The sequence below is a fragment of the Syngnathus floridae genome, unplaced genomic scaffold, assembly GCF_059516105.1.
Source record: "Syngnathus floridae isolate MCC-2025c unplaced genomic scaffold, RoL_Sflo_1.0 HiC_scaffold_66, whole genome shotgun sequence".
NCBI classification, from domain to species: Eukaryota; Metazoa; Chordata; class Actinopteri; order Syngnathiformes; family Syngnathidae; genus Syngnathus; species Syngnathus floridae.
Window position 1 is genome coordinate 12,371 of NW_028284095.1, and position 18,714 is coordinate 31,084.

Below are 18,714 nucleotides of genomic sequence, written 5' to 3' on the forward strand. Positions count from 1 at the left end.
AAACGAGGGCCCTTCACTCAATCTTTAACCCCAACCCCGCACGTTGTGTTGTATCTGTGAATGTTGGTTGTGGCCAAATGATAGTTTTCTTTCATTCGTTTAGGTTCCAAGAAAACTTGATGTAACTCTACTTTTAACTGCCGTTTCAGATAAGCGGGTATTACGTCGCAGTCATGTGCCGTGGATATGACGTAATTGCCCGAACCTCCGCCAAAATTCAAATCTGTTGGCGCGATGGCCGTGAGCCACTGAGCAGCGACGATTATCAACAGAAATATCTTTATTTTCTGCTTGCAACTGGACCGTCTAGAGCGTACACGGTAAGTAACACTCATTGTGTTTAAGGAGATTTACGTTTGTAATAGCAGAAGTGTAGCCGCGTTGCGTTGTACGTGTGAAAATTGGTCGAGGCGAAATGTTAATGTTTAATTTCATTCCTTTAGGTTCCACGGTGTTTGTTGGCTGCAAGTTTTCCACTGCAAGAAGAGGCTCGTATCATTGACCAGGAGCGAGCTACAATGGTGAGTAGCCATAACATTTATGTTAAACACTTCCTATTTCATGTCTAACAGTACTTGATTTAACAAATAACCATAAATAAATACAGTGTGGGCACTGAAGTTAACATATGTGATTATACTGCCTAATCTGTCACGGAGTAGATTGTTGCAAAGTAATATAAGATCCAAAGTTGTAATTCAGAATAGTTTTCAAAAGAAGGCCATTAGAATTATATACAAGTCTGATTACCCTTAACATAACAACAAGCTATTGATTAAATCACAAATTCTTCAATTCAAAGATTTGGTAGATTATCAGACAAATAATGTCTAACAGTAATTGATTTAACACATCACGATAAGTAGATTGAGTGTGGGCACTCTCAAGTTAACAGATATGATTATACTGCCTAATCTGTTACAGAGTATGTTGTTGCCAAGTAATGTAGAATAGATCCAAAGTAGTAATCCAGAATAGTTTTGAAGAGGCCATTAGAATAATAAACAAATCTGATTACCTTGAACATAATAACAAGCTAAGTGTTTAATATGTCCTATGAAGTCAAAATTGGGCACCATCATGTGGTGAAATTTGGAATTGCATCACATCCAATTTTGCCTGGGAACAAACAGATTAAATAAATCTTAGTTTTGAATAAGCCACTCCTTCTCAAACAAGTAAACTCTGCCCATTTCGCGCAGTAGATGTTCTGTTAATATCTAGTATTTATACAAAGTCATAATTTAAATTGCTTTCAACCTTCATTCATCGGTTCAACCAACATTACTCGCTCTTATTACCAACTTGTATTGATTTAACTAAGCGTTTAATACTTCCTATCAGGTCTCAAGGCAAGATTTGGCAAAATACAATTTCAGCAAATCCAATTTTGCCAGGGAACAAAAATAGATTAAATAAACTAAATAAGTCTTCTTCCCATTAAATAAATCAGAAAAGTCTGTCTTGTAACCAGTCCTCTTCAAACAAGTAAAGTCTGCCCATTTTGTGCCGTAGATTTTGTGTCTATGCCTAGTATTTAAACAAAATCATAATTTAAACGACTTCTTTCCTTCATTCACTTTGGAAATTTGGAATTGCAGCAAATCGAATTTTGCCAGGGAACAAAAATAGATCAATTAAACTAAATAAGTCTTCTTCCCATTAAATAAATTAAAAAAGTCTGTCTTGTAACCAGTCCTTTTCAAACAAGTAAAGTCTGCCCATTTTGTGCCGTCGATTTTGTGTTAATGCCTAGTATTTATACAAAATCATAATTTAAAGGACTTCATTCCTTCATTCACTTTGGAAATTTGGAATTGCAGCACATCAAATTTTGCCTGGGAAGAAAAGTAGATTAAATAAATTTAATAAGTCTTACTACTTCCCATTAAATAAATTAAATACGTCTTACTTGTTCCCACTCCTTTACAAAAAAGTAGTTTAAAACGAGGTCCCTTCACTCAACCTTTAACCCTATTTATTCACCTTCTAGGCTAAGTGTTAAAGGCTAAGTGTTAAAGGCTAAGTGTTAAAGGCTAAGTGTTAGAGGCTAAGTGCCAGAGGCTAGGCGCCAGAGGCGAGTTTTTGTGGGCTGAAGTTTTAGTGGGGTTAGTGTGAATACAATCCAAAAGAATACAACAGAATACAATACAATAGAATATAATACATAGATTAAATTCAATAGCTCTTACTACTTCCCATTAAATAAATTAAATACGTCTTACTTGTTCCCAATCCTTTTCAAAAAAGTAGTTTAAAACGAGGGCCCTTCACTCAACCTTTAACCTCAACCCCGCACGTCACATTGTGTTGTATCTGTGAATGTTGGTTGTGGCCAAATGATAGTTTTCTTTCATTCGTTTAGGTTCCACGGTGTTTGTTGGCTATGTTTTCCACTGTCAGAAGGATGAAAATACAAAGTACAACGCTTGGACGTGGGCGAAGACGTCACCGGTGAGTCCTTCCTTCCTATTTATTTACCTTCTAGATGCTAGAGGCTAAGTGTTAGAGGCTAAGTGTTAGAGGCTAAGTGTTAAACACAATACGAACAACACAACGATACTGCACTGAACAACACGATACCGCACTGAGAAACACGATACCGCACTGAACAACACGATACCGCACTGAACAACACCATGCCGCACTGAACACCATGCCACACTGAACAACACCATCCCGCACTGAACAACCCCATGCCGCACTAAACAACACCATGCCGCACTGAACAACACCATGCCTCACTGAACAACACCATGCCGCACTGAAAGACACCATGCCGCACTGAACGACACCATGCCGCACTGAAAGACACCATCCCGCACTGAACACCATGCCGCACTGAACAACACCATCCTGCACTGAACAACACCATCCCGCACTGAACAACACCATGCCGCACTGAACAACATTATGCCGCACTGAACATTATGCCGCACTGAACATCACCATGCCGCACTGAACAACACCATGCCGCACTGAACAACATTATGCCGCACTGAACAACACCATGCCGCACTGAACAACACCATGCCGCACTGAACAACACCATGCCGCACTGAACAACATTATGCCGCACTGAACAACACCATGCCGCACTGAACAACACCATCCTGCACTGAACAACACCATTCCGCATTGAACACCATGCCGCACTGAACAACACCATCCCGCACTGAACAACACCATCCCGCACTGAACAACACCATGCCGCACTGAACAACATTATGCCGCACTGAACAACATTATGCCGCACTGAACAACACCATGCCGCACTGAACAACACCATGCCGCACTGAACAACACCATGCCGCACTGAACAACATTATAACGCACTGAACAACACCATCCCGCACTGAACAACACCATGCCGCACTAAACAACATTATGCCGCACTGAACAACATTATGCCGAAATGAACAACACCATGCCGCACTGAACAACACCATGCCGCATTGAACAACACCATCCTGCACTGAACAACACCATCCCGCACTGAACAACACCATCCCGCATTGAACAACACCATCCTGCACTGAACAACACCATGCCGCACTGAACAACACCATGCCGCACTGAACAACACCATTCCGCACTGAACAACACCATGCCGCACTGAACAACACCATCCTGCACTGAACAACACCATCCCGCACTGAACAACACCATGCCGCATTGAACAACACCATCCTGCACTGAACAACACCATCCTGCACTGAACAACACCATGCCGCACTGAACAACACCATGCCGCACTGAACAACACCATGCCGCACTGAACAACACCATGCCGCACTGAACAACATTATGCCGCACTGAACAACATTATGTCGCACTGAACAACACCATGCCGCACTGAACAACACCATGCCGCACTGAACAACATTATGCCGCACTGAAAAACACCATGCCGCACTGAACAACACCATCCCGCACTGAACAACACCATGCCGCATTGAACAACACCATGCCGCACTGAACAACACCATGCTGCACTGAACAACATTATGCTGCACTGAACAACACGATCCTGCATTGAACAACACCATGCCGCACTGAACAACACCATCCTGCACTGAACAACACCATCCTGCACTGAACAACACCACCCCGCACTGAACAACACGATCCCGCATTGAACACCATCCCGCACTGAACAACACCATGCCGCACTGAACAACACCATCCTGCACTGAACAACACCATCCCGCACTGAACAACACCATGCCGCACTGAACAACACCATGCCGCACTGAACAACACCATGCCGCAATGAACAACACCATCCCGCACTGAACAACATTATGCCGCACTGAACAACATTATGCCGCACTGAACAACACCATGCCGCACTGAACAACACCATGCCGCACTGAACAACACCATCCTGCACTGAACAACACCATCCCGCACTGAACAACACCATGCCGCACTGAACAACATTATGGCGCACTGAACAACATTATGCCGCACTGAACAACACCATGCCGCACTGAACAACACCATGCCGCAATGAACAACACCATGCCGCAATGAACAACACCATCCCGCACTGAACAACACCATGCCGCACTGAGCAACACCATGCCGCACTGAACAACACCATCCTGCACTGAACAACACCATGCCGCACTGAACAACACCATTCCGCACTGAACAACACCATGCCGCACTGAACAACATTACGCTGCACTGAACAACACCATGCCGCACTGAACAACACCATGCCGCACTGAACAACACCATGCCGCATTGAACAACACCATGCCGCATTGAACAACACCATGCCGCACTGAACAACACCATCCTGCACTGAACAACACCATGCCGCATTGAACAACACCATGCCGCACTGAACAACACCATCCTGCACTGAACAACACCATCCCGCACTGAACAACACCATCCCGCATTGAACAACACCATCCTGCACTGAACAACACCATGCCGCACTGAACAACACCATGCCGCACTGAACAACACCATTCCGCACTGAACAACACCATGCCGCACTGAACAACACCATCCCGCACTGAACAACACCATCCCGCACTGAACAACACCATCCTGCACTGAACAACACCATCCTGCACTGAACAACACCATCCTGCACTGAACAACACCATGCCGCACTGAACAACACCATGCCGCACTGAACAACACCATGCCGCACTGAACAACACCATGCCGCACTGAACAACATTATGCCGCACTGAACAACATTATGTCGCACTGAACAACACCATGCCGCACTGAACAACACCATGCCGCACTGAACAACATTATGCCGCACTGAAAAACACCATGCCGCACTGAACAACACCATCCCGCACTGAACAACACCATGCCGCATTGAACAACACCATGCCGCACTGAACAACACCATGCTGCACTGAACAACATTATGCTGCACTGAACAACACGATCCTGCACTGAACAACACCATGCTGCACTGAACAACATTATGCTGCACTGAACAACACGATCCTGCATTGAACAACACCATGCCGCACTGAACAACACCATCCTGCACTGAACAACACCATCCTGCACTGAACAACACCACCCCGCACTGAACAACACGATCCCGCATTGAACACCATCCCGCACTGAACAACACCATGCCGCACTGAACAACACCATTCCGCACTGAACAACACCATGCCGCACTGAACAACACCATGCCGCACTGAACAACACCATGCCGCACTGAACAACACCATGCCGCACTGAACAACATTATGCCGCACTGAACAACACCATGCCGCACTGAACAACACCATCCCGCACTGAACAACACCATGCCGCATTGAACAACACCATGCCGCACTGAACAACACCATCCTGCACTGAACAACACCATCCCGCACTAAACAACACCATGCCGCACTGAACAACATTATGGCGCACTGGACAACATTATGCCGCACTGAACAACACCATGCCGCACTGAACAACACCATGCCGCACTGAACAACACCATGCCGCACTGAACAACACCATGCCGCACTGAACAACATTATGCCGCACTGAACAACACCATGCCGCACTGAACAACACCATGCCGCACTGAACAACACGATCCCGCATTGAACAACACCATCCTGCACTGAACAACACCATGCCGCACTGAACAACACCATGCCGCACTGAACAACACCATTCCGCACTGAACAACACCATGCCGCACTGAACGACACCATCCTGCACTGAACAACACCATCCCGCACTGAACAACACCATGCCGCATTAAACAACACCATGCCGCACTGAACAACACCATCCTGCACTGAACAACACCATGCCGCACTGAACAACACCATGCCGCACTGAACAACACCATGCCGCACTGAACAACATTATGCCGCACTGAACAACATTATGCCGCACTAAACAACATTATGTCGCACTGAACAACACCATGCCGCACTGAACAACACCATGCTGCACTGAACAACATTATGCCGCACTGAACAACACGATCCCGCATTGAACAACACCATCCCGCAGTGAACAACACCATGCCGCATTGAACAACACCATGCCGCACTGAACAACACCATGCTGCACTGAACAATATTATGCTGCACTGAACAACACGATCCTGCATTGAACAACACCATGCCGCACTGAACAACACCATCCTGCACTGAACAACACCATGCCGCACTGAACAACACCATGCCGCACTGAACAACATTATGCCGCACTGAAAAACACCATGCCGCACTGAACAACACCATCCCGCACTGAACAACACCATGCCGCATTGAACAACACCATGCCGCACTGAACAACACCATGCTGCACTGAACAACATTATGCTGCACTGAACAACACGATCCTGCATTGAACAACACCATGCCGCACTGAACAACACCATCCTGCACTGAACAACACCATCCTGCACTGAACAACACCACCCCGCACTGAACAACACGATCCCGCATTGAACAACAACATCCCGCACTGAACAACACCATGCCGCACTGAACAACACCATTCCGCACTGAACAACACCATGCCGCACTGAACAACAACATCCCGCACTGAACAACACCATCCCGCACTAAACAACACCATGCCGCACTGAACAACATTATGGCGCACTGGACAACATTATGCCGCACTGAACAACACCATGCCGCACTGAACAACACCATGCCGCACTGAACAACACCATGCCGCACTGAACAACACCATGCCGCACTGAACAACATTATGCCGCACTGAACAACACCATGCCGCACTGAACAACACCATGCCGCACTGAACAACACGATCCCGCATTGAACAACACCATCCTGCACTGAACAACACCATGCCGCACTGAACAACACCATGCCGCACTGAACAACACCATTCCGCACTGAACAACACCATGCCGCACTGAACAACACCATCCTGCACTGAACAACACCATTCCGCACTGAACAACACCATGCCGCATTGAACAACACCATGCCGCACTGAACAACACCATCCTGCACTGAACAACACCATGCCGCACTGAACAACACCATGCCGCACTGAACAACACCATGCCGCACTGAACAACATTATGCCGCACTGAACAACATTATGCCGCACTAAACAACATTATGTCGCACTGAACAACACCATGCCGCACTGAACAACACCATGCTGCACTGAACAACATTATGCCGCACTGAACAACACGATCCCGCATTGAACAACACCATCCCGCAGTGAACAACACCATGCCGCATTGAACAACACCATGCCGCACTGAACAACACCATGCTGCACTGAACAACATTATGCTGCACTGAACAACACGATCCTGCATTGAACAACACCATGCCGCACTGAACAACACCATCCTGCACTGAACAACACCTTTCCACACTGAACAACACTATGCCGCACTGAACAACATTATGCCGCACTGAACAACACCATGCCTCACTGAACAACACCATGCCGCACTGAACAACACCATGCCGCACTGAACAACACCATGCCGCAATGAACAACACCATCCCGCACTGAACAACACCATGCCGCATTGAACAACACCATGCCGCACTGAACAACACCATCCCGCACTGAACAACACCACCCCGCACTGAACAACACGATCCCGCATTGAACAACACCATCCCGGACTGAACAACACCATGCCGCACTGAACAACACCATTCCGCACTGAACAACACCATGCCGCACTGAACAACACCATGCCGCACTGAACAACACCATGCCGCACTGAACAACACCATGCCGCACTGAACAACACCATGCCGCAATGAACAACACCATCCCGCACTGAACAACACCATGCCGCATTGAACAACACCATGCCGCACTGAACAACACCATCCCGCACTGAACAACACCACCCCGCACTGAACAACACGATCCCGCATTGAACAACACCATCCCGGACTGAACAACACCATGCCGCACTGAACAACACCATTCCGCACTGAACAACACCATGCCGCACTGAACAACACCATGCCGCACTGAACAACACCATGCCGCACTGAACAACATTATGCCGCACTGAACAACACCATGCCGCACTGAACAACACCATCCCGCACTGAACAACACCATGCCGCATTGAACAACACCATGCCGCACTGAACAACACCATCCTGCACTGAACAACACCATCCCGCACTGAACAACACCATGCCGCACTGAACAACATTATGGCGCACTGAACAACATTATGCCGCACTGAACAACACCATGCCGCACTGAACAACACCATGCCGCACTGAACAACACCATGCCGCACTGAACAACATTATGCCGCACTGAACAACATTATGCCGCACTGAACAACACCATGCCGCACTGAACAACACCATGCCGCACTGAACAACACCATGCCGCACTGAACAACACGACGTCGCACTGAACAACACGACGCCGCACAGAACAACACGACGCCGCACAGAATAACACAATACCGCACAGAACAACACAATACCGCACAAACAGTTTTAGATAATATTACGTCGCAGTCATGTGACGCGGACATGACGTCAATAGGCGGAACTCACGGCAAAATTATAATCCGTGGGCGTGGCTTGCAACAGGAAGTAGGAAAGCGGCAGTTCTGGCAAACAAGACACAGCTGTTAGTAACACGATGACTAACAAGGCAAATATTTTTGTTTTCAGCTTGCAACTTGACCGTCTAGAGCGTTCAAGGTAATTACAACTGTTTTTTTTTAGCCCTGAAAAGCAAGGGAGTGTGGCGTTTGGGAGGAATGTCGAACTCGGCGTCTGCTTCCAGCCACAGACGCCAAATTTCGACGATTATTTCGACTGGTCAACGGTTGTAAATTATTGCGTTGACTAAAAACTTTATTTAACTCTACTCTTAACTTTGCCGTTTCAGATATACGGGTATTACACCGCGGAAATGACGTCAATAGGCTGAACTCTCGCCAAAATTCAAATCTGTGGGCGCAATGGCCTTGAGCGAGACACCGGATACAAACACGACGCTTATCAACAGAAATATCTTTATTTTCCGCTTGCAAGTGGACCGTCTAGAGCGTACACGGTAAGTACAACTCATTGTGTTTAAAAAGATTTACGTTTGTGTAGTTTGCGTTGCGTTGTATCTGTGAATGTTGGTTGAGGCTAAATGTTAATGTTTAATTTCATTCCTTTAGGTTCCACGGTGTTTGTTGGCTGTATGTTTTCCACTGCAAGAAGAGGCTCGTATCATTGACCAGCAGGAGCTACAATGGTGAGTACCCCTTTCGTCTTCCATTTATGTTAAACACTTCCTATTTCATGTCTAACAGTACTCGATTTAACAAATAACCATAAATAAATACAGTGTGGGCAGTCACGTTAACATATGTGATTATCCTGCCTAATATGTTTATCACAAATATGTCACTAATCACTAATATGTTTATTTGTTTATCACAACACCTTTGGACCTTCAGCAATCGATTATTTACCTTCATCTACATAGAGACAGAACGATGGTGTCTTAAACATCTCATTCATTTCACCAAATAACTTCACGCAGGTGGATAACGGCCGTCTCGGTCACGCTATGTTGCGTGATGCAGTTTTGAAGAACCAAATGCATTTATTCAATGAATAAGTCAAGCTAGTTCTATGTTTATGATGTTGTAAGTTACGGTACCGATTGAAGTTGAGTTCGAAGCCAGTGGAAAACAGCGCTGCGTTTGTGCTCTCCAGGTACAAATGTTGTGATCTCTGACTGACGACCGGGCGAGACTCGAGTAAGAGATGTCCAAACGAGCTCCGGCAGGGCGGGCCAAGGCGGAGCGAACGGACGCCCTTCAGGCCGCCAATGACGAGCTGAGAACCAAACTGATGGACGTCCAGTTAGAACTTCAGCAGGAGAAGAACAAGGTGAAAACCTCAACAGACAGACACTGCCTGCCTCCCTGCCTGCCTCCCTGCCTGCCTCCCTGCCTGCCTCCCTCCCTCCCTCCCAGTTTTCCCGATGTAGATTAGACATGCGTGTGCCATGACTGTGTCAGCCTACATCAACAAATGCACCGAGGACGTCAGCACCACTAAGAATATCATCACCCGGGGCAACCAACGACCCTGGATGACTGAGGAGGTACGTCAAACGCTACGAGCGCGGAACTCTGCCTTCAAGTCTGGCGACAAGGAGACACTGAGGACAGCGAGAGCCAACTTGAACCGTGCCATCAGGATAGCGAAGCGAGACCGCAGTCGAAAATTTCAGGATCGTTTCCACGACGTCAAAAACATCAGGAGTATGTGGCAAGGCATACGGGCGATTACAGACTACAACTCACCCTCCCCCCCCCCCGGTGGGTGTAGTTGATGCTGACTTTCTAAATGGTCTAAATAACTTCTTTGGGAGGTTCGAGGCACTAAACGGCACTCCAGCAGTTAAAACTGTCCCCCATCAGGAAGAGGAGGTACTCTGCCTTGACTCCGCCGATGTGTTGAAGACCCTGAGGAGAGTCAACCCCTGTAAGGCCCCTGGCCCCGACAACATTCCTGGGCGTGTGTTCAGGGAATGTGCAAGTCATCTGGCTGGGGTCATCACAGACATTTTTAACACCTCGCTGGGCCAAGCCACAGTGCCGGCGTGCTTTAAGACTGCCTCCATCATTCCGGTGCCGAAGAAACCTCAAATCACCTCATTTAATGATTACCGGCCTGTTGCACTGACTCCGGTTATGATGAAGTGCTTCGAAAGGCTGCTTAAAGGTCACATCGTTTCCAGACTCCCCCTATTATTTGACCCGTTCCAGTTTGCCGACCGGCAAAACCGCTCCACTCAGGACGCCATCTCCTCCGTTCTTCACCTGAGCCTGGCTCACCTGGAGGAGAAGAACACCCATGTGCGGAGGCTGTTCCTGGACTTCAGCTCAGCGTTTAACACCATCATCCCACAGCATCTGGTAGGAAAATTGGAACACCTGGGCTTCAACACCCCCCTTCGCAACTGGCTGCTAGACTTCCTCACCAACAGACCTCAGTCAGTCCGGGTCGGACAGAACACCTCTGATGTCATCACCCTCAGCACAGGCTCCCTTCAGGGCTGCGTCCTGAGCCCCCTGCTGTGCACCCTGATGACACACGACTGCGTCCTCAGGTTCACCACCAATCACATCGTGAAGTCAGCAGACGACACAACGGTGGTGGGGCTCATCAGAGACAACAACGACCTGGACTACAGAGAGGAGGTGGAGCAGCTGGTGGGCTGGTGCAGAGAAAACAGCCTGATCCTGAATGAGGAGAAGATGAAGGAGATCATCGTCGACTTCAGGAAAAAACAGCCTCACCACGCTCCACTGATCATCAACAGCTCAGCTGTGGAGGTGGTCAGCACCACCAAATTCCTGGGGGTCCACATCACAGAAGACCTCACCTGGACTATGAACACTACGGCACTGGTCAAGAGGGCACAGAAGCGCTTGTACTTCCTGCGGAGGATGAGGAGAGCCCACCTGCCCCCACCCATCATGAGGACGTTCTACAGGAGCACCATAGAGAGCATTCTGACAAGCTGTCTCTCTGTGTGGTGTGGAGGCTGCACCGCCTCCGATTGGAAGAACGTGAGGAGAGTGGTGAGGACAGCAGAGAGGATCATAGGGGCTCCTCTTCCCTCCATTCAGGACATTTCATCTCAGCGCTGCATGTCCCGTGCCCGTAACATCATCAATGACCCATCACACCCCCACCATGGACTGTTCTCCCTGCTGCCCTCTGGGAAGAGGTTTGCAGCATCCGCTGCAGGTCCACCAGGTTCTGCAACAGCTTTTTCCCTGCTGTCATCAGACTGTTGAACACTAGAACTGTTGAGCTCTAAACTGAACTCTGCATCACACATTCACAGAACTGTACTTTATGACACTACGGACCTCTATCTTGCACTATCTCGCACTACCAACTTTACTGAACTTGTATAAACCCTTTAAATAGAAGTTTAATACATGGTTTAGCATTCCTCTGCACACTCTTGAATACTGTTTTGCCTACTTGCACTATTGCATAATTATCACTGCTGCACTTTATACTTATTTTTAATATATATATATAAATATATATAGTATATATGTATATATATATATTTTCATAGGATATGTTACTTCTATTCAACTGCAATATCACTACTTTGTTGTAAGACGTATGCAACGGAATTTCGTTTTGTATGCACCATGTGCAGACAAGATGACAATAAAGTTTGTCTAAGTCTAAGTCATGTCAGGTCAGCTGTCTGGAGAGAGAGAGAAGTCAGGACCTGCGGGCGGAGCACCACCGTGCCACCGCCGCCATGACGGAACTCAAAAGCAAACTCCATGAGGAGAAGCAGAAAGAGTTAGCCATTACCAGGGAGACATTACTGCGGCAGCATGAAATGGAGCTGATGAGAGTGATCAAAATCAAAGATGGAGAGATCCAGCGACTGAATGCCTTGGTCCTCAGCCTGAGGGACGGCTCCATGGACAAGGTGATCCGCTCTATCCGTGTCTGACTATCCGCACGCCACGTCGGGCTTCGATGCGGCCGCTACCGTATTGTGTAGCTTGTCCCCAGTAAGCGTCGCGGTGCTCCGTTGCGGTCTCAACGGCCCGGTGTGGCGCAATGTCTGCTCAGGTGAGGAGGGGGGGCGCTTTGCTGGCGGAGGTGGAGGAGACGCGGCGGTGTCGGGAGACCGAGCGGTGTCGCCTCCACCAGGAGCGCGGAAGAAGCCCTGGCAGCGGCCCAGCAGGCCTGGCAGTCCCGAGCGGCCGAGCTCCGATCGGCTCATCACCAGCATCGGGAGGAGCTGAGCCGAACCAAGAGAGACTGCGAGAGGGAGATCCGCCGACTGGTAGGACTGATCAGATGCGCGGTGCGTGGCTATGTTCCCAATTTCGTTGTATACCTGCAGTGCAATGACACCTAAGGCATTCTATTCTATTCTATTTCACAAGAAGAAAATGTCCGGTTGCTCGCTTCGCTTTTGTCACAGCAAAGGTGTTCTAGTCGATTCCAGAAAAAAATTGGCCGGTTGCTCTCTTTGTTTTTGTCACAATTCTGGCAAATGAGTTTGCCCGCCTGCCTGAGCGCTCCCCGTTTGTACATCCAGACGGATGAGATCAAGCTGAAAGACAGAGCGGTTAGTGTTTTGGATGAAGCCCTGGGGCCGGCCACGTCCACCGCCTTCAGCTGCAGACTCAGGCTGCCGAGCAGCAGATCGCTGCCCTGAGGGATTCCCAAAGGGCGGGCCTAAACTACCCTGGAAGTGGGGTCAACGCCGCTACTAGCAATCCTCTTCATTGCGTAAGCCACCTCATCACACACTTGCAGTACGCATGACTTAGTTCGTTGCTGGAGGAAGGTAGCACAAAAACAGTTTTGAACTTTGAACGAGTGCTTGTGTGTGTGTGTTGCGGGGCGTTTTCAGTCTCAGGAGGATCGGGACACGCGACGGTTTCATCTGAAAATCGCTGAGCTCAGCGCAGTCATCAGGAAACTGGAGGATCGAAACGCCCTGCTTTCTGAAGAGCGCAATGAACTGGTAATTTATTGACGGCACGCTTGAAGGTTTGCGCTACGTTTGATGCGCGCCATCCAGCGAGGCACCCATTGCGCTTGCTTATTAGTTGAGCGGCGCGGCGAGTCGGTTGCCTGGTAGATGTCTTTTATTGGGAGCCAAAGCCACGATTCCGTTCAAACCGATGCAAAAGGAATGGATACGTTCTGGCCCGCGTGTTGTGCGTCTTTCACATCCCGCACTTCATGCTTGCAGCTAAAGCGACTGAGAGAAACAGAAAGCCAGTTTCTGCCACTCCTGTACAAAAACAAACGCCTGAGCAGGAAGAATGAAGAACTCTCGCTGGTGCTGTGTCGCCTTGAAAACAAAGTGCGCTTTGTCACCCAGGAGAACGAGGAGATGGCAAGCTTGGTAAGTCGACGCGGACAACGGCGGCGTGCCAACAGAGTCCACTGCATTTGTGTTCCACAGAGAAGGCCTAGTTCGCTCAATGACCTGGACCGCGGTTGCGGCCAGCAGGACGGTGAAATGGAGTTCCTTCAAGTTGTGGAGCAGCGGCACATCATCGACGACTTGTCCAAGGTCTTCAGGCAGGCGACTCGGTGCACGTACGGCAGCGCCGCGCTCGCTCGCTGTCGCCAGGAAACCTTTTCCGTCCAAAGCTTGGCCGGCGGCCGCCATCCAAAAAATTGGCCCCTTAAATTCCGACCTTTCAAGCAGGAACATTGTGCGCACGCGTTTGAACACGCTTTAGACTTGTTTTGCCGTTTTCAGCAGCTCAAAGCTCCCGTTTTGTCAGCGCCTTTGCCACTCGCTGTGCGCTGAAAACGACGGACTTGCCCGGCTGCTCAGCCCGTCAACCATGAGCCGCGAGCGCGACGTCATTGTCCGTAGGCAGCTAGTGGCAAAATGCACCCTGTTAGAGTTGCGCTCGCTCCAACTTATTTTGCAAGAACCACACGGGAGACAAGTAAGTTCTTTTGGACACCTGCAGGTGGAGAGTCCATCCGTTGTACGAATGAAGTCTGACTCTCGGCTCCTGCACGAGCATTTTAATTAAGAGAAACAGGGTGGGTGTAAGAGTGGATTGAATAGAGGAAGCCCTTGACCTCTAGTCAAAACATAGCAAGGGGTGTTTTACGACTTTGTGTAGGAAGGGATAAGCGATAGGGATAAATAAGGGATAAATAATATTATTTATTACAGGTCGCAGTCAAAGTCAAAGCAACACAATGATACGATAAAGATAATCTGGAAAACCCTGACACACCCTGTAGTTGTCACTTTTGGAAAAGACGAGCGTCCCTCCAATCATCGCCGGTGACGTGTTTTTCAGGCTCTGGAGACAGGAGCTCATGTCAGAAATGTCATTGTGAGTCGCGTTTGTTTCTGCGCCGGAGCCGTTCGTTCCCTTTGCATCCAAAGAATCTCAAAGGCGGATTATTTGTGTCGACAGGAGAGAGATTTGCTGCTACGATACCGACGTCGAGAATCTCTGAGGAGGAACAAAGCGTGAGGTCCTGCAAGGTGAGTCTGTTTGTTTGCGGCTGCTTGGTGTTGCGCAAGATGAAATGGCCTTTTTCTCGCTATCGTTCCTCTCGTCGATTCATCGTGAGGTGTCGCTTCAGTTTGTTCAGAGAGATGTTTGCTTCCGCGCCCGCAGGTCATCGAAACATTTTACGGCTACGACGAAGACGTGTTGGTGGACTCGGACGGATCGTCCTTGTCTTTTCACACCGACAGAACCCCCGACACGGAACCCGAAGAGGTAGCCCGCCATTTCTGCCAGCGTATTGGCACCAAACATTCCTCTTCAGCCTGGAATCGGACTCGTCTTTGCGTCGCGGGTGCTTTGTCGCCGGTCTGACTGATTCTGGTACTAGTGCTGTGTTGCATTGGTGTGTGCATGAAGAGGCGGAGCTTCGCTACCGCCAGCTGACGCAAGAATATCAAGCGCTGCAACGAGCCTACGCTCTGCTAGCCCAGACCAGCGAAAGGGGACTACGACGCCGAGAAGGAGATCAAGGTGGCGCCCCTTCCCGCAACCCCCGGCCGGGTCGCAGCCTCCCCGTTCTCACCCAGCCTCGGGTGTTCTCTGGTCTGAAAGGAGGAGGAGGAGCCTCCCTCCTCCTCCTTTCAGACCAGAGAAAAGCTGATGGTAGAAATGGGTCACTATCAAAGCAGAGTAGCAGATCTGGAGTCAGCGCTGAAGCAACAAGGACAGGTAAGCTCATCAATGAGCACACCTTTTTCTCAGACAAAATAGCTACATTCTTCAGTCACTCATCCGTCTGGCATTACTGGACCAACCCCCCCCCCCCCCCCCCCGAACGTGGCTGGGAAAATGCGGAGAAAAGCAAATGTCATTTTCCAGTCAACCAAAGAATTTGTGGATGAAAATGACACAACATTCCAAAGCTGTCCACGCGTTTGTCTCTTCTAGAATGTCAAGTGGGTGGAGGAGAAGCAGCTGCTGCGTCAGAGCAATCAGCAGTTGGCCGAAAAGGTGACGGAAAGAAAGGCGCTGGGCGGAGTCGCTTGGCGTCACACCTGTCGGGAAGCCCCGCAGATGAGGTCTGACTGTCTTTTCAGGTCAGGCGGATGGAGGCGGAAGAAGCGCGTCTGAAAGAGCACATCCAGGATATCCGAGACCAAAACGAACTGCTTGAGTTCCGCATCCTGGAGCTGGAGGTGGGAAGACTCGCACAAGCGTGTTGAGGCCAGAGATGTGACGGACGGACGGACGGACGGACGGACGGATGCATGCCTCTGCCTTTCAGGAGAGGGAGTGGCGCTCCCCCGTCTTGAAGTTTCTGCAAGTCCGTTTCCCAGACGGCCTCAGCCCTTTGCAGATCTACTGCGAGGCCGAGGGCGTGAGCGTACGTAAGGCGTCCCTCGCAACCCTAACCTTAACCCGAGGTCCCAGAACACCTTACATTGCTCCTTGCGCCTTTCCCCCGGACATCGTCATCAGTGATCTGATGAAGAAGCTGGACATCCTGGGCTATAACGCCGTAAGTGTATGTCGAACTCCTTATGTTCGCACTCCACGAGACTCGGCGGCTCAAATGTGACTTTTGGAAGGCTTTGCGCTGAAAGAAGCTTGTTGACGCTGTGCCTTTGGGCTCTTGCAGAATCTCACCAACGAGGAGCAGGTGGTCGTGATTCACGCCAGGACCCTTCTCACCCTAGCCGAGAAGGTAACGCGCACGTCCACGCACGCTCTCGCATTCTGCTTATGTGACAGCAGCCTTTCCTCAGTGGTTAGAATACATCAAAGTGACCAAGTCAGCACTTCAACAGAAGATGTTGGACATTGAAAGTGAGAAGGTAGACAGACACGCGACATCAGCCAAGGGGAACTCCGGCAATGTGCCCCAACAATTCTGACCTTGAGCTGTGCTAGGATATGTTCTGCAAGCAGAAGGGCTACCTGGATGAAGAGTTGGACTTCAGGAAGTGTTCCATGGACCAGGCTCATAAGGTAAGCCGCCCTCAAATCTCCCGCCGGACCACTGATGGACGAGGATTGCGGCCCAGAGGATCCTGGAGCTGGAGGCCATGTTGTACGAGGCGCTACCGCAGCGGGACTGCCCCGCCACGGACGGCGAAAAAGCCAGCCACGCTGGCGTGAATGACGTGCTGACGGCGGATCAGAGAGAAGAGCTTAGGAGCGCCGTGGACCAATGGAAGCGAGCCCTGATGTGCGAGTTGAGGGAGCGCGACGCTTGCATCCTCCAAGAGAGAATGGATCTGCTGCACAGCGCGCAACAGGTAAGGGCCCAAAGCCAGCCCGGCACTTACTTGCACGCTTACTGGCTTTTGAATGCCACTTTCCATTTGTCCGTCCTAGAGGAACAAAGAGCTGAAAGAATTCATCGAAGCTCAGAAGAGACAAATCAAACAATTGGAGGAGAAGTTTCTGTTTCTCTTTCTATTCTTCTCCTTGGCCTTCATTCTGTGGCCCTAACACCAGCTGGTGAGTGAGCTCCAGCGGCACCGCACTCGACACCTCCGATACACTGCCAGCCGGTCTCAGACGTTGGCAGACGCTCCGATGCCAACGTATACCCCCCGCCACGGTGACAGAGGCACCGCGTCACACCGGCGCTCATCCAATCAGAAGGCAGGAAAAGCAAATTCACATGCAGGGCACTTTTGAACCAGAAGAGAGCGCCACAAAAAACGGTTGGTGCCCCAAACGCGCACTAAAAAGGGTCAGAATAACAAGAGTCCCACTGGCCAGCCGGGGCCACCCGTCCAGCTGTTTCTTCAGGGGGGAAAAAAATTGGAGTCACCGGTGAGTACATTTTGCATTTAGCTCTGCTTTTCTGCTTCTGTCTTCAAGTGTGTGGCATCCTGCGATCAAAGAGTCAGCCAACCCCAAAGCGGTTGACCTCAACGTCCCACCACCATGCCTACCAGAGCAGGTGACGTGATGCTTTGGACATCCTTCCGTCTCAGATGCCCAAAAGTACTCTTTGCCACATCTGCGGCAATACGGTGTCTTTTCAAAGGTGCAAATAAATCCAGCGTGGGCGGAACACGCACGTCTTCGGTTTTTCCCGCTTTGTTTGTGTGACAGCTGTTGTGAAAATTTTATACAAATAAAGTTGTATAGTACAGGTTTGGCCAAGCCGCAACTCCCGAACCGCATGCGGCTCTTTTATGTTCATATCAACATTTGTGTGTGTGTGTGTGTGTGTGTGGGGGGGGGGG

General features: G+C 49.5%; 1 protein-coding gene and 3 long non-coding RNA genes across 5 annotated transcripts; all 4 read left to right on the forward strand.

Moving 5' to 3' along the window:
* Positions 1-154: 154 nt before the first annotated feature.
* LOC148378063 (uncharacterized) lies at positions 155-11,090 on the forward strand. Its single transcript, XR_015856212.1, has 8 exons — positions 155-320; positions 444-521; positions 2,366-2,454; positions 9,159-9,188; positions 9,379-9,546; positions 9,659-9,735; positions 9,941-10,026; positions 10,203-11,090. It is a non-coding gene; the product is annotated as an uncharacterized LOC148378063 (long non-coding RNA).
* Positions 11,091-13,646: 2,556 nt separating this feature from the next.
* LOC148378064 (uncharacterized) lies at positions 13,647-14,777 on the forward strand. The gene is made up of 3 exons (XR_015856203.1): positions 13,647-13,781; positions 13,906-14,019; positions 14,251-14,777. It is a non-coding gene; the product is annotated as an uncharacterized LOC148378064 (long non-coding RNA).
* Positions 14,778-15,451: 674 nt separating this feature from the next.
* Positions 15,452-16,021, forward strand: LOC148378065 (uncharacterized). The gene is made up of 3 exons (XR_015856206.1): positions 15,452-15,522; positions 15,659-15,763; positions 15,908-16,021. It is a non-coding gene; the product is annotated as an uncharacterized LOC148378065 (long non-coding RNA).
* Positions 16,022-16,111: 90 nt separating this feature from the next.
* LOC148378066 (janus kinase and microtubule-interacting protein 3-like) lies at positions 16,112-18,397 on the forward strand. 2 transcript variants are annotated; one of them, XM_088368021.1, is made up of 9 exons: positions 16,112-16,219; positions 16,439-16,501; positions 16,588-16,686; positions 16,776-17,015; positions 17,130-17,195; positions 17,257-17,325; positions 17,402-17,479; positions 17,536-17,769; positions 17,849-18,397. In XM_088368021.1, exons 1-9 carry the CDS (start codon positions 16,151-16,153, stop codon positions 17,963-17,965), a joined length of 1,035 nt encoding a protein of 344 aa, XP_088224147.1. In that variant the 5' UTR covers positions 16,112-16,150; the 3' UTR covers positions 17,966-18,397. The 2 variants fall into 2 exon arrangements, with proteins under 2 accessions (XP_088224147.1, XP_088224148.1); XM_088368022.1 differs by having other exon boundaries at positions 16,776-17,009.
* The last annotated feature ends 317 nt before the right edge of the window (positions 18,398-18,714 follow it).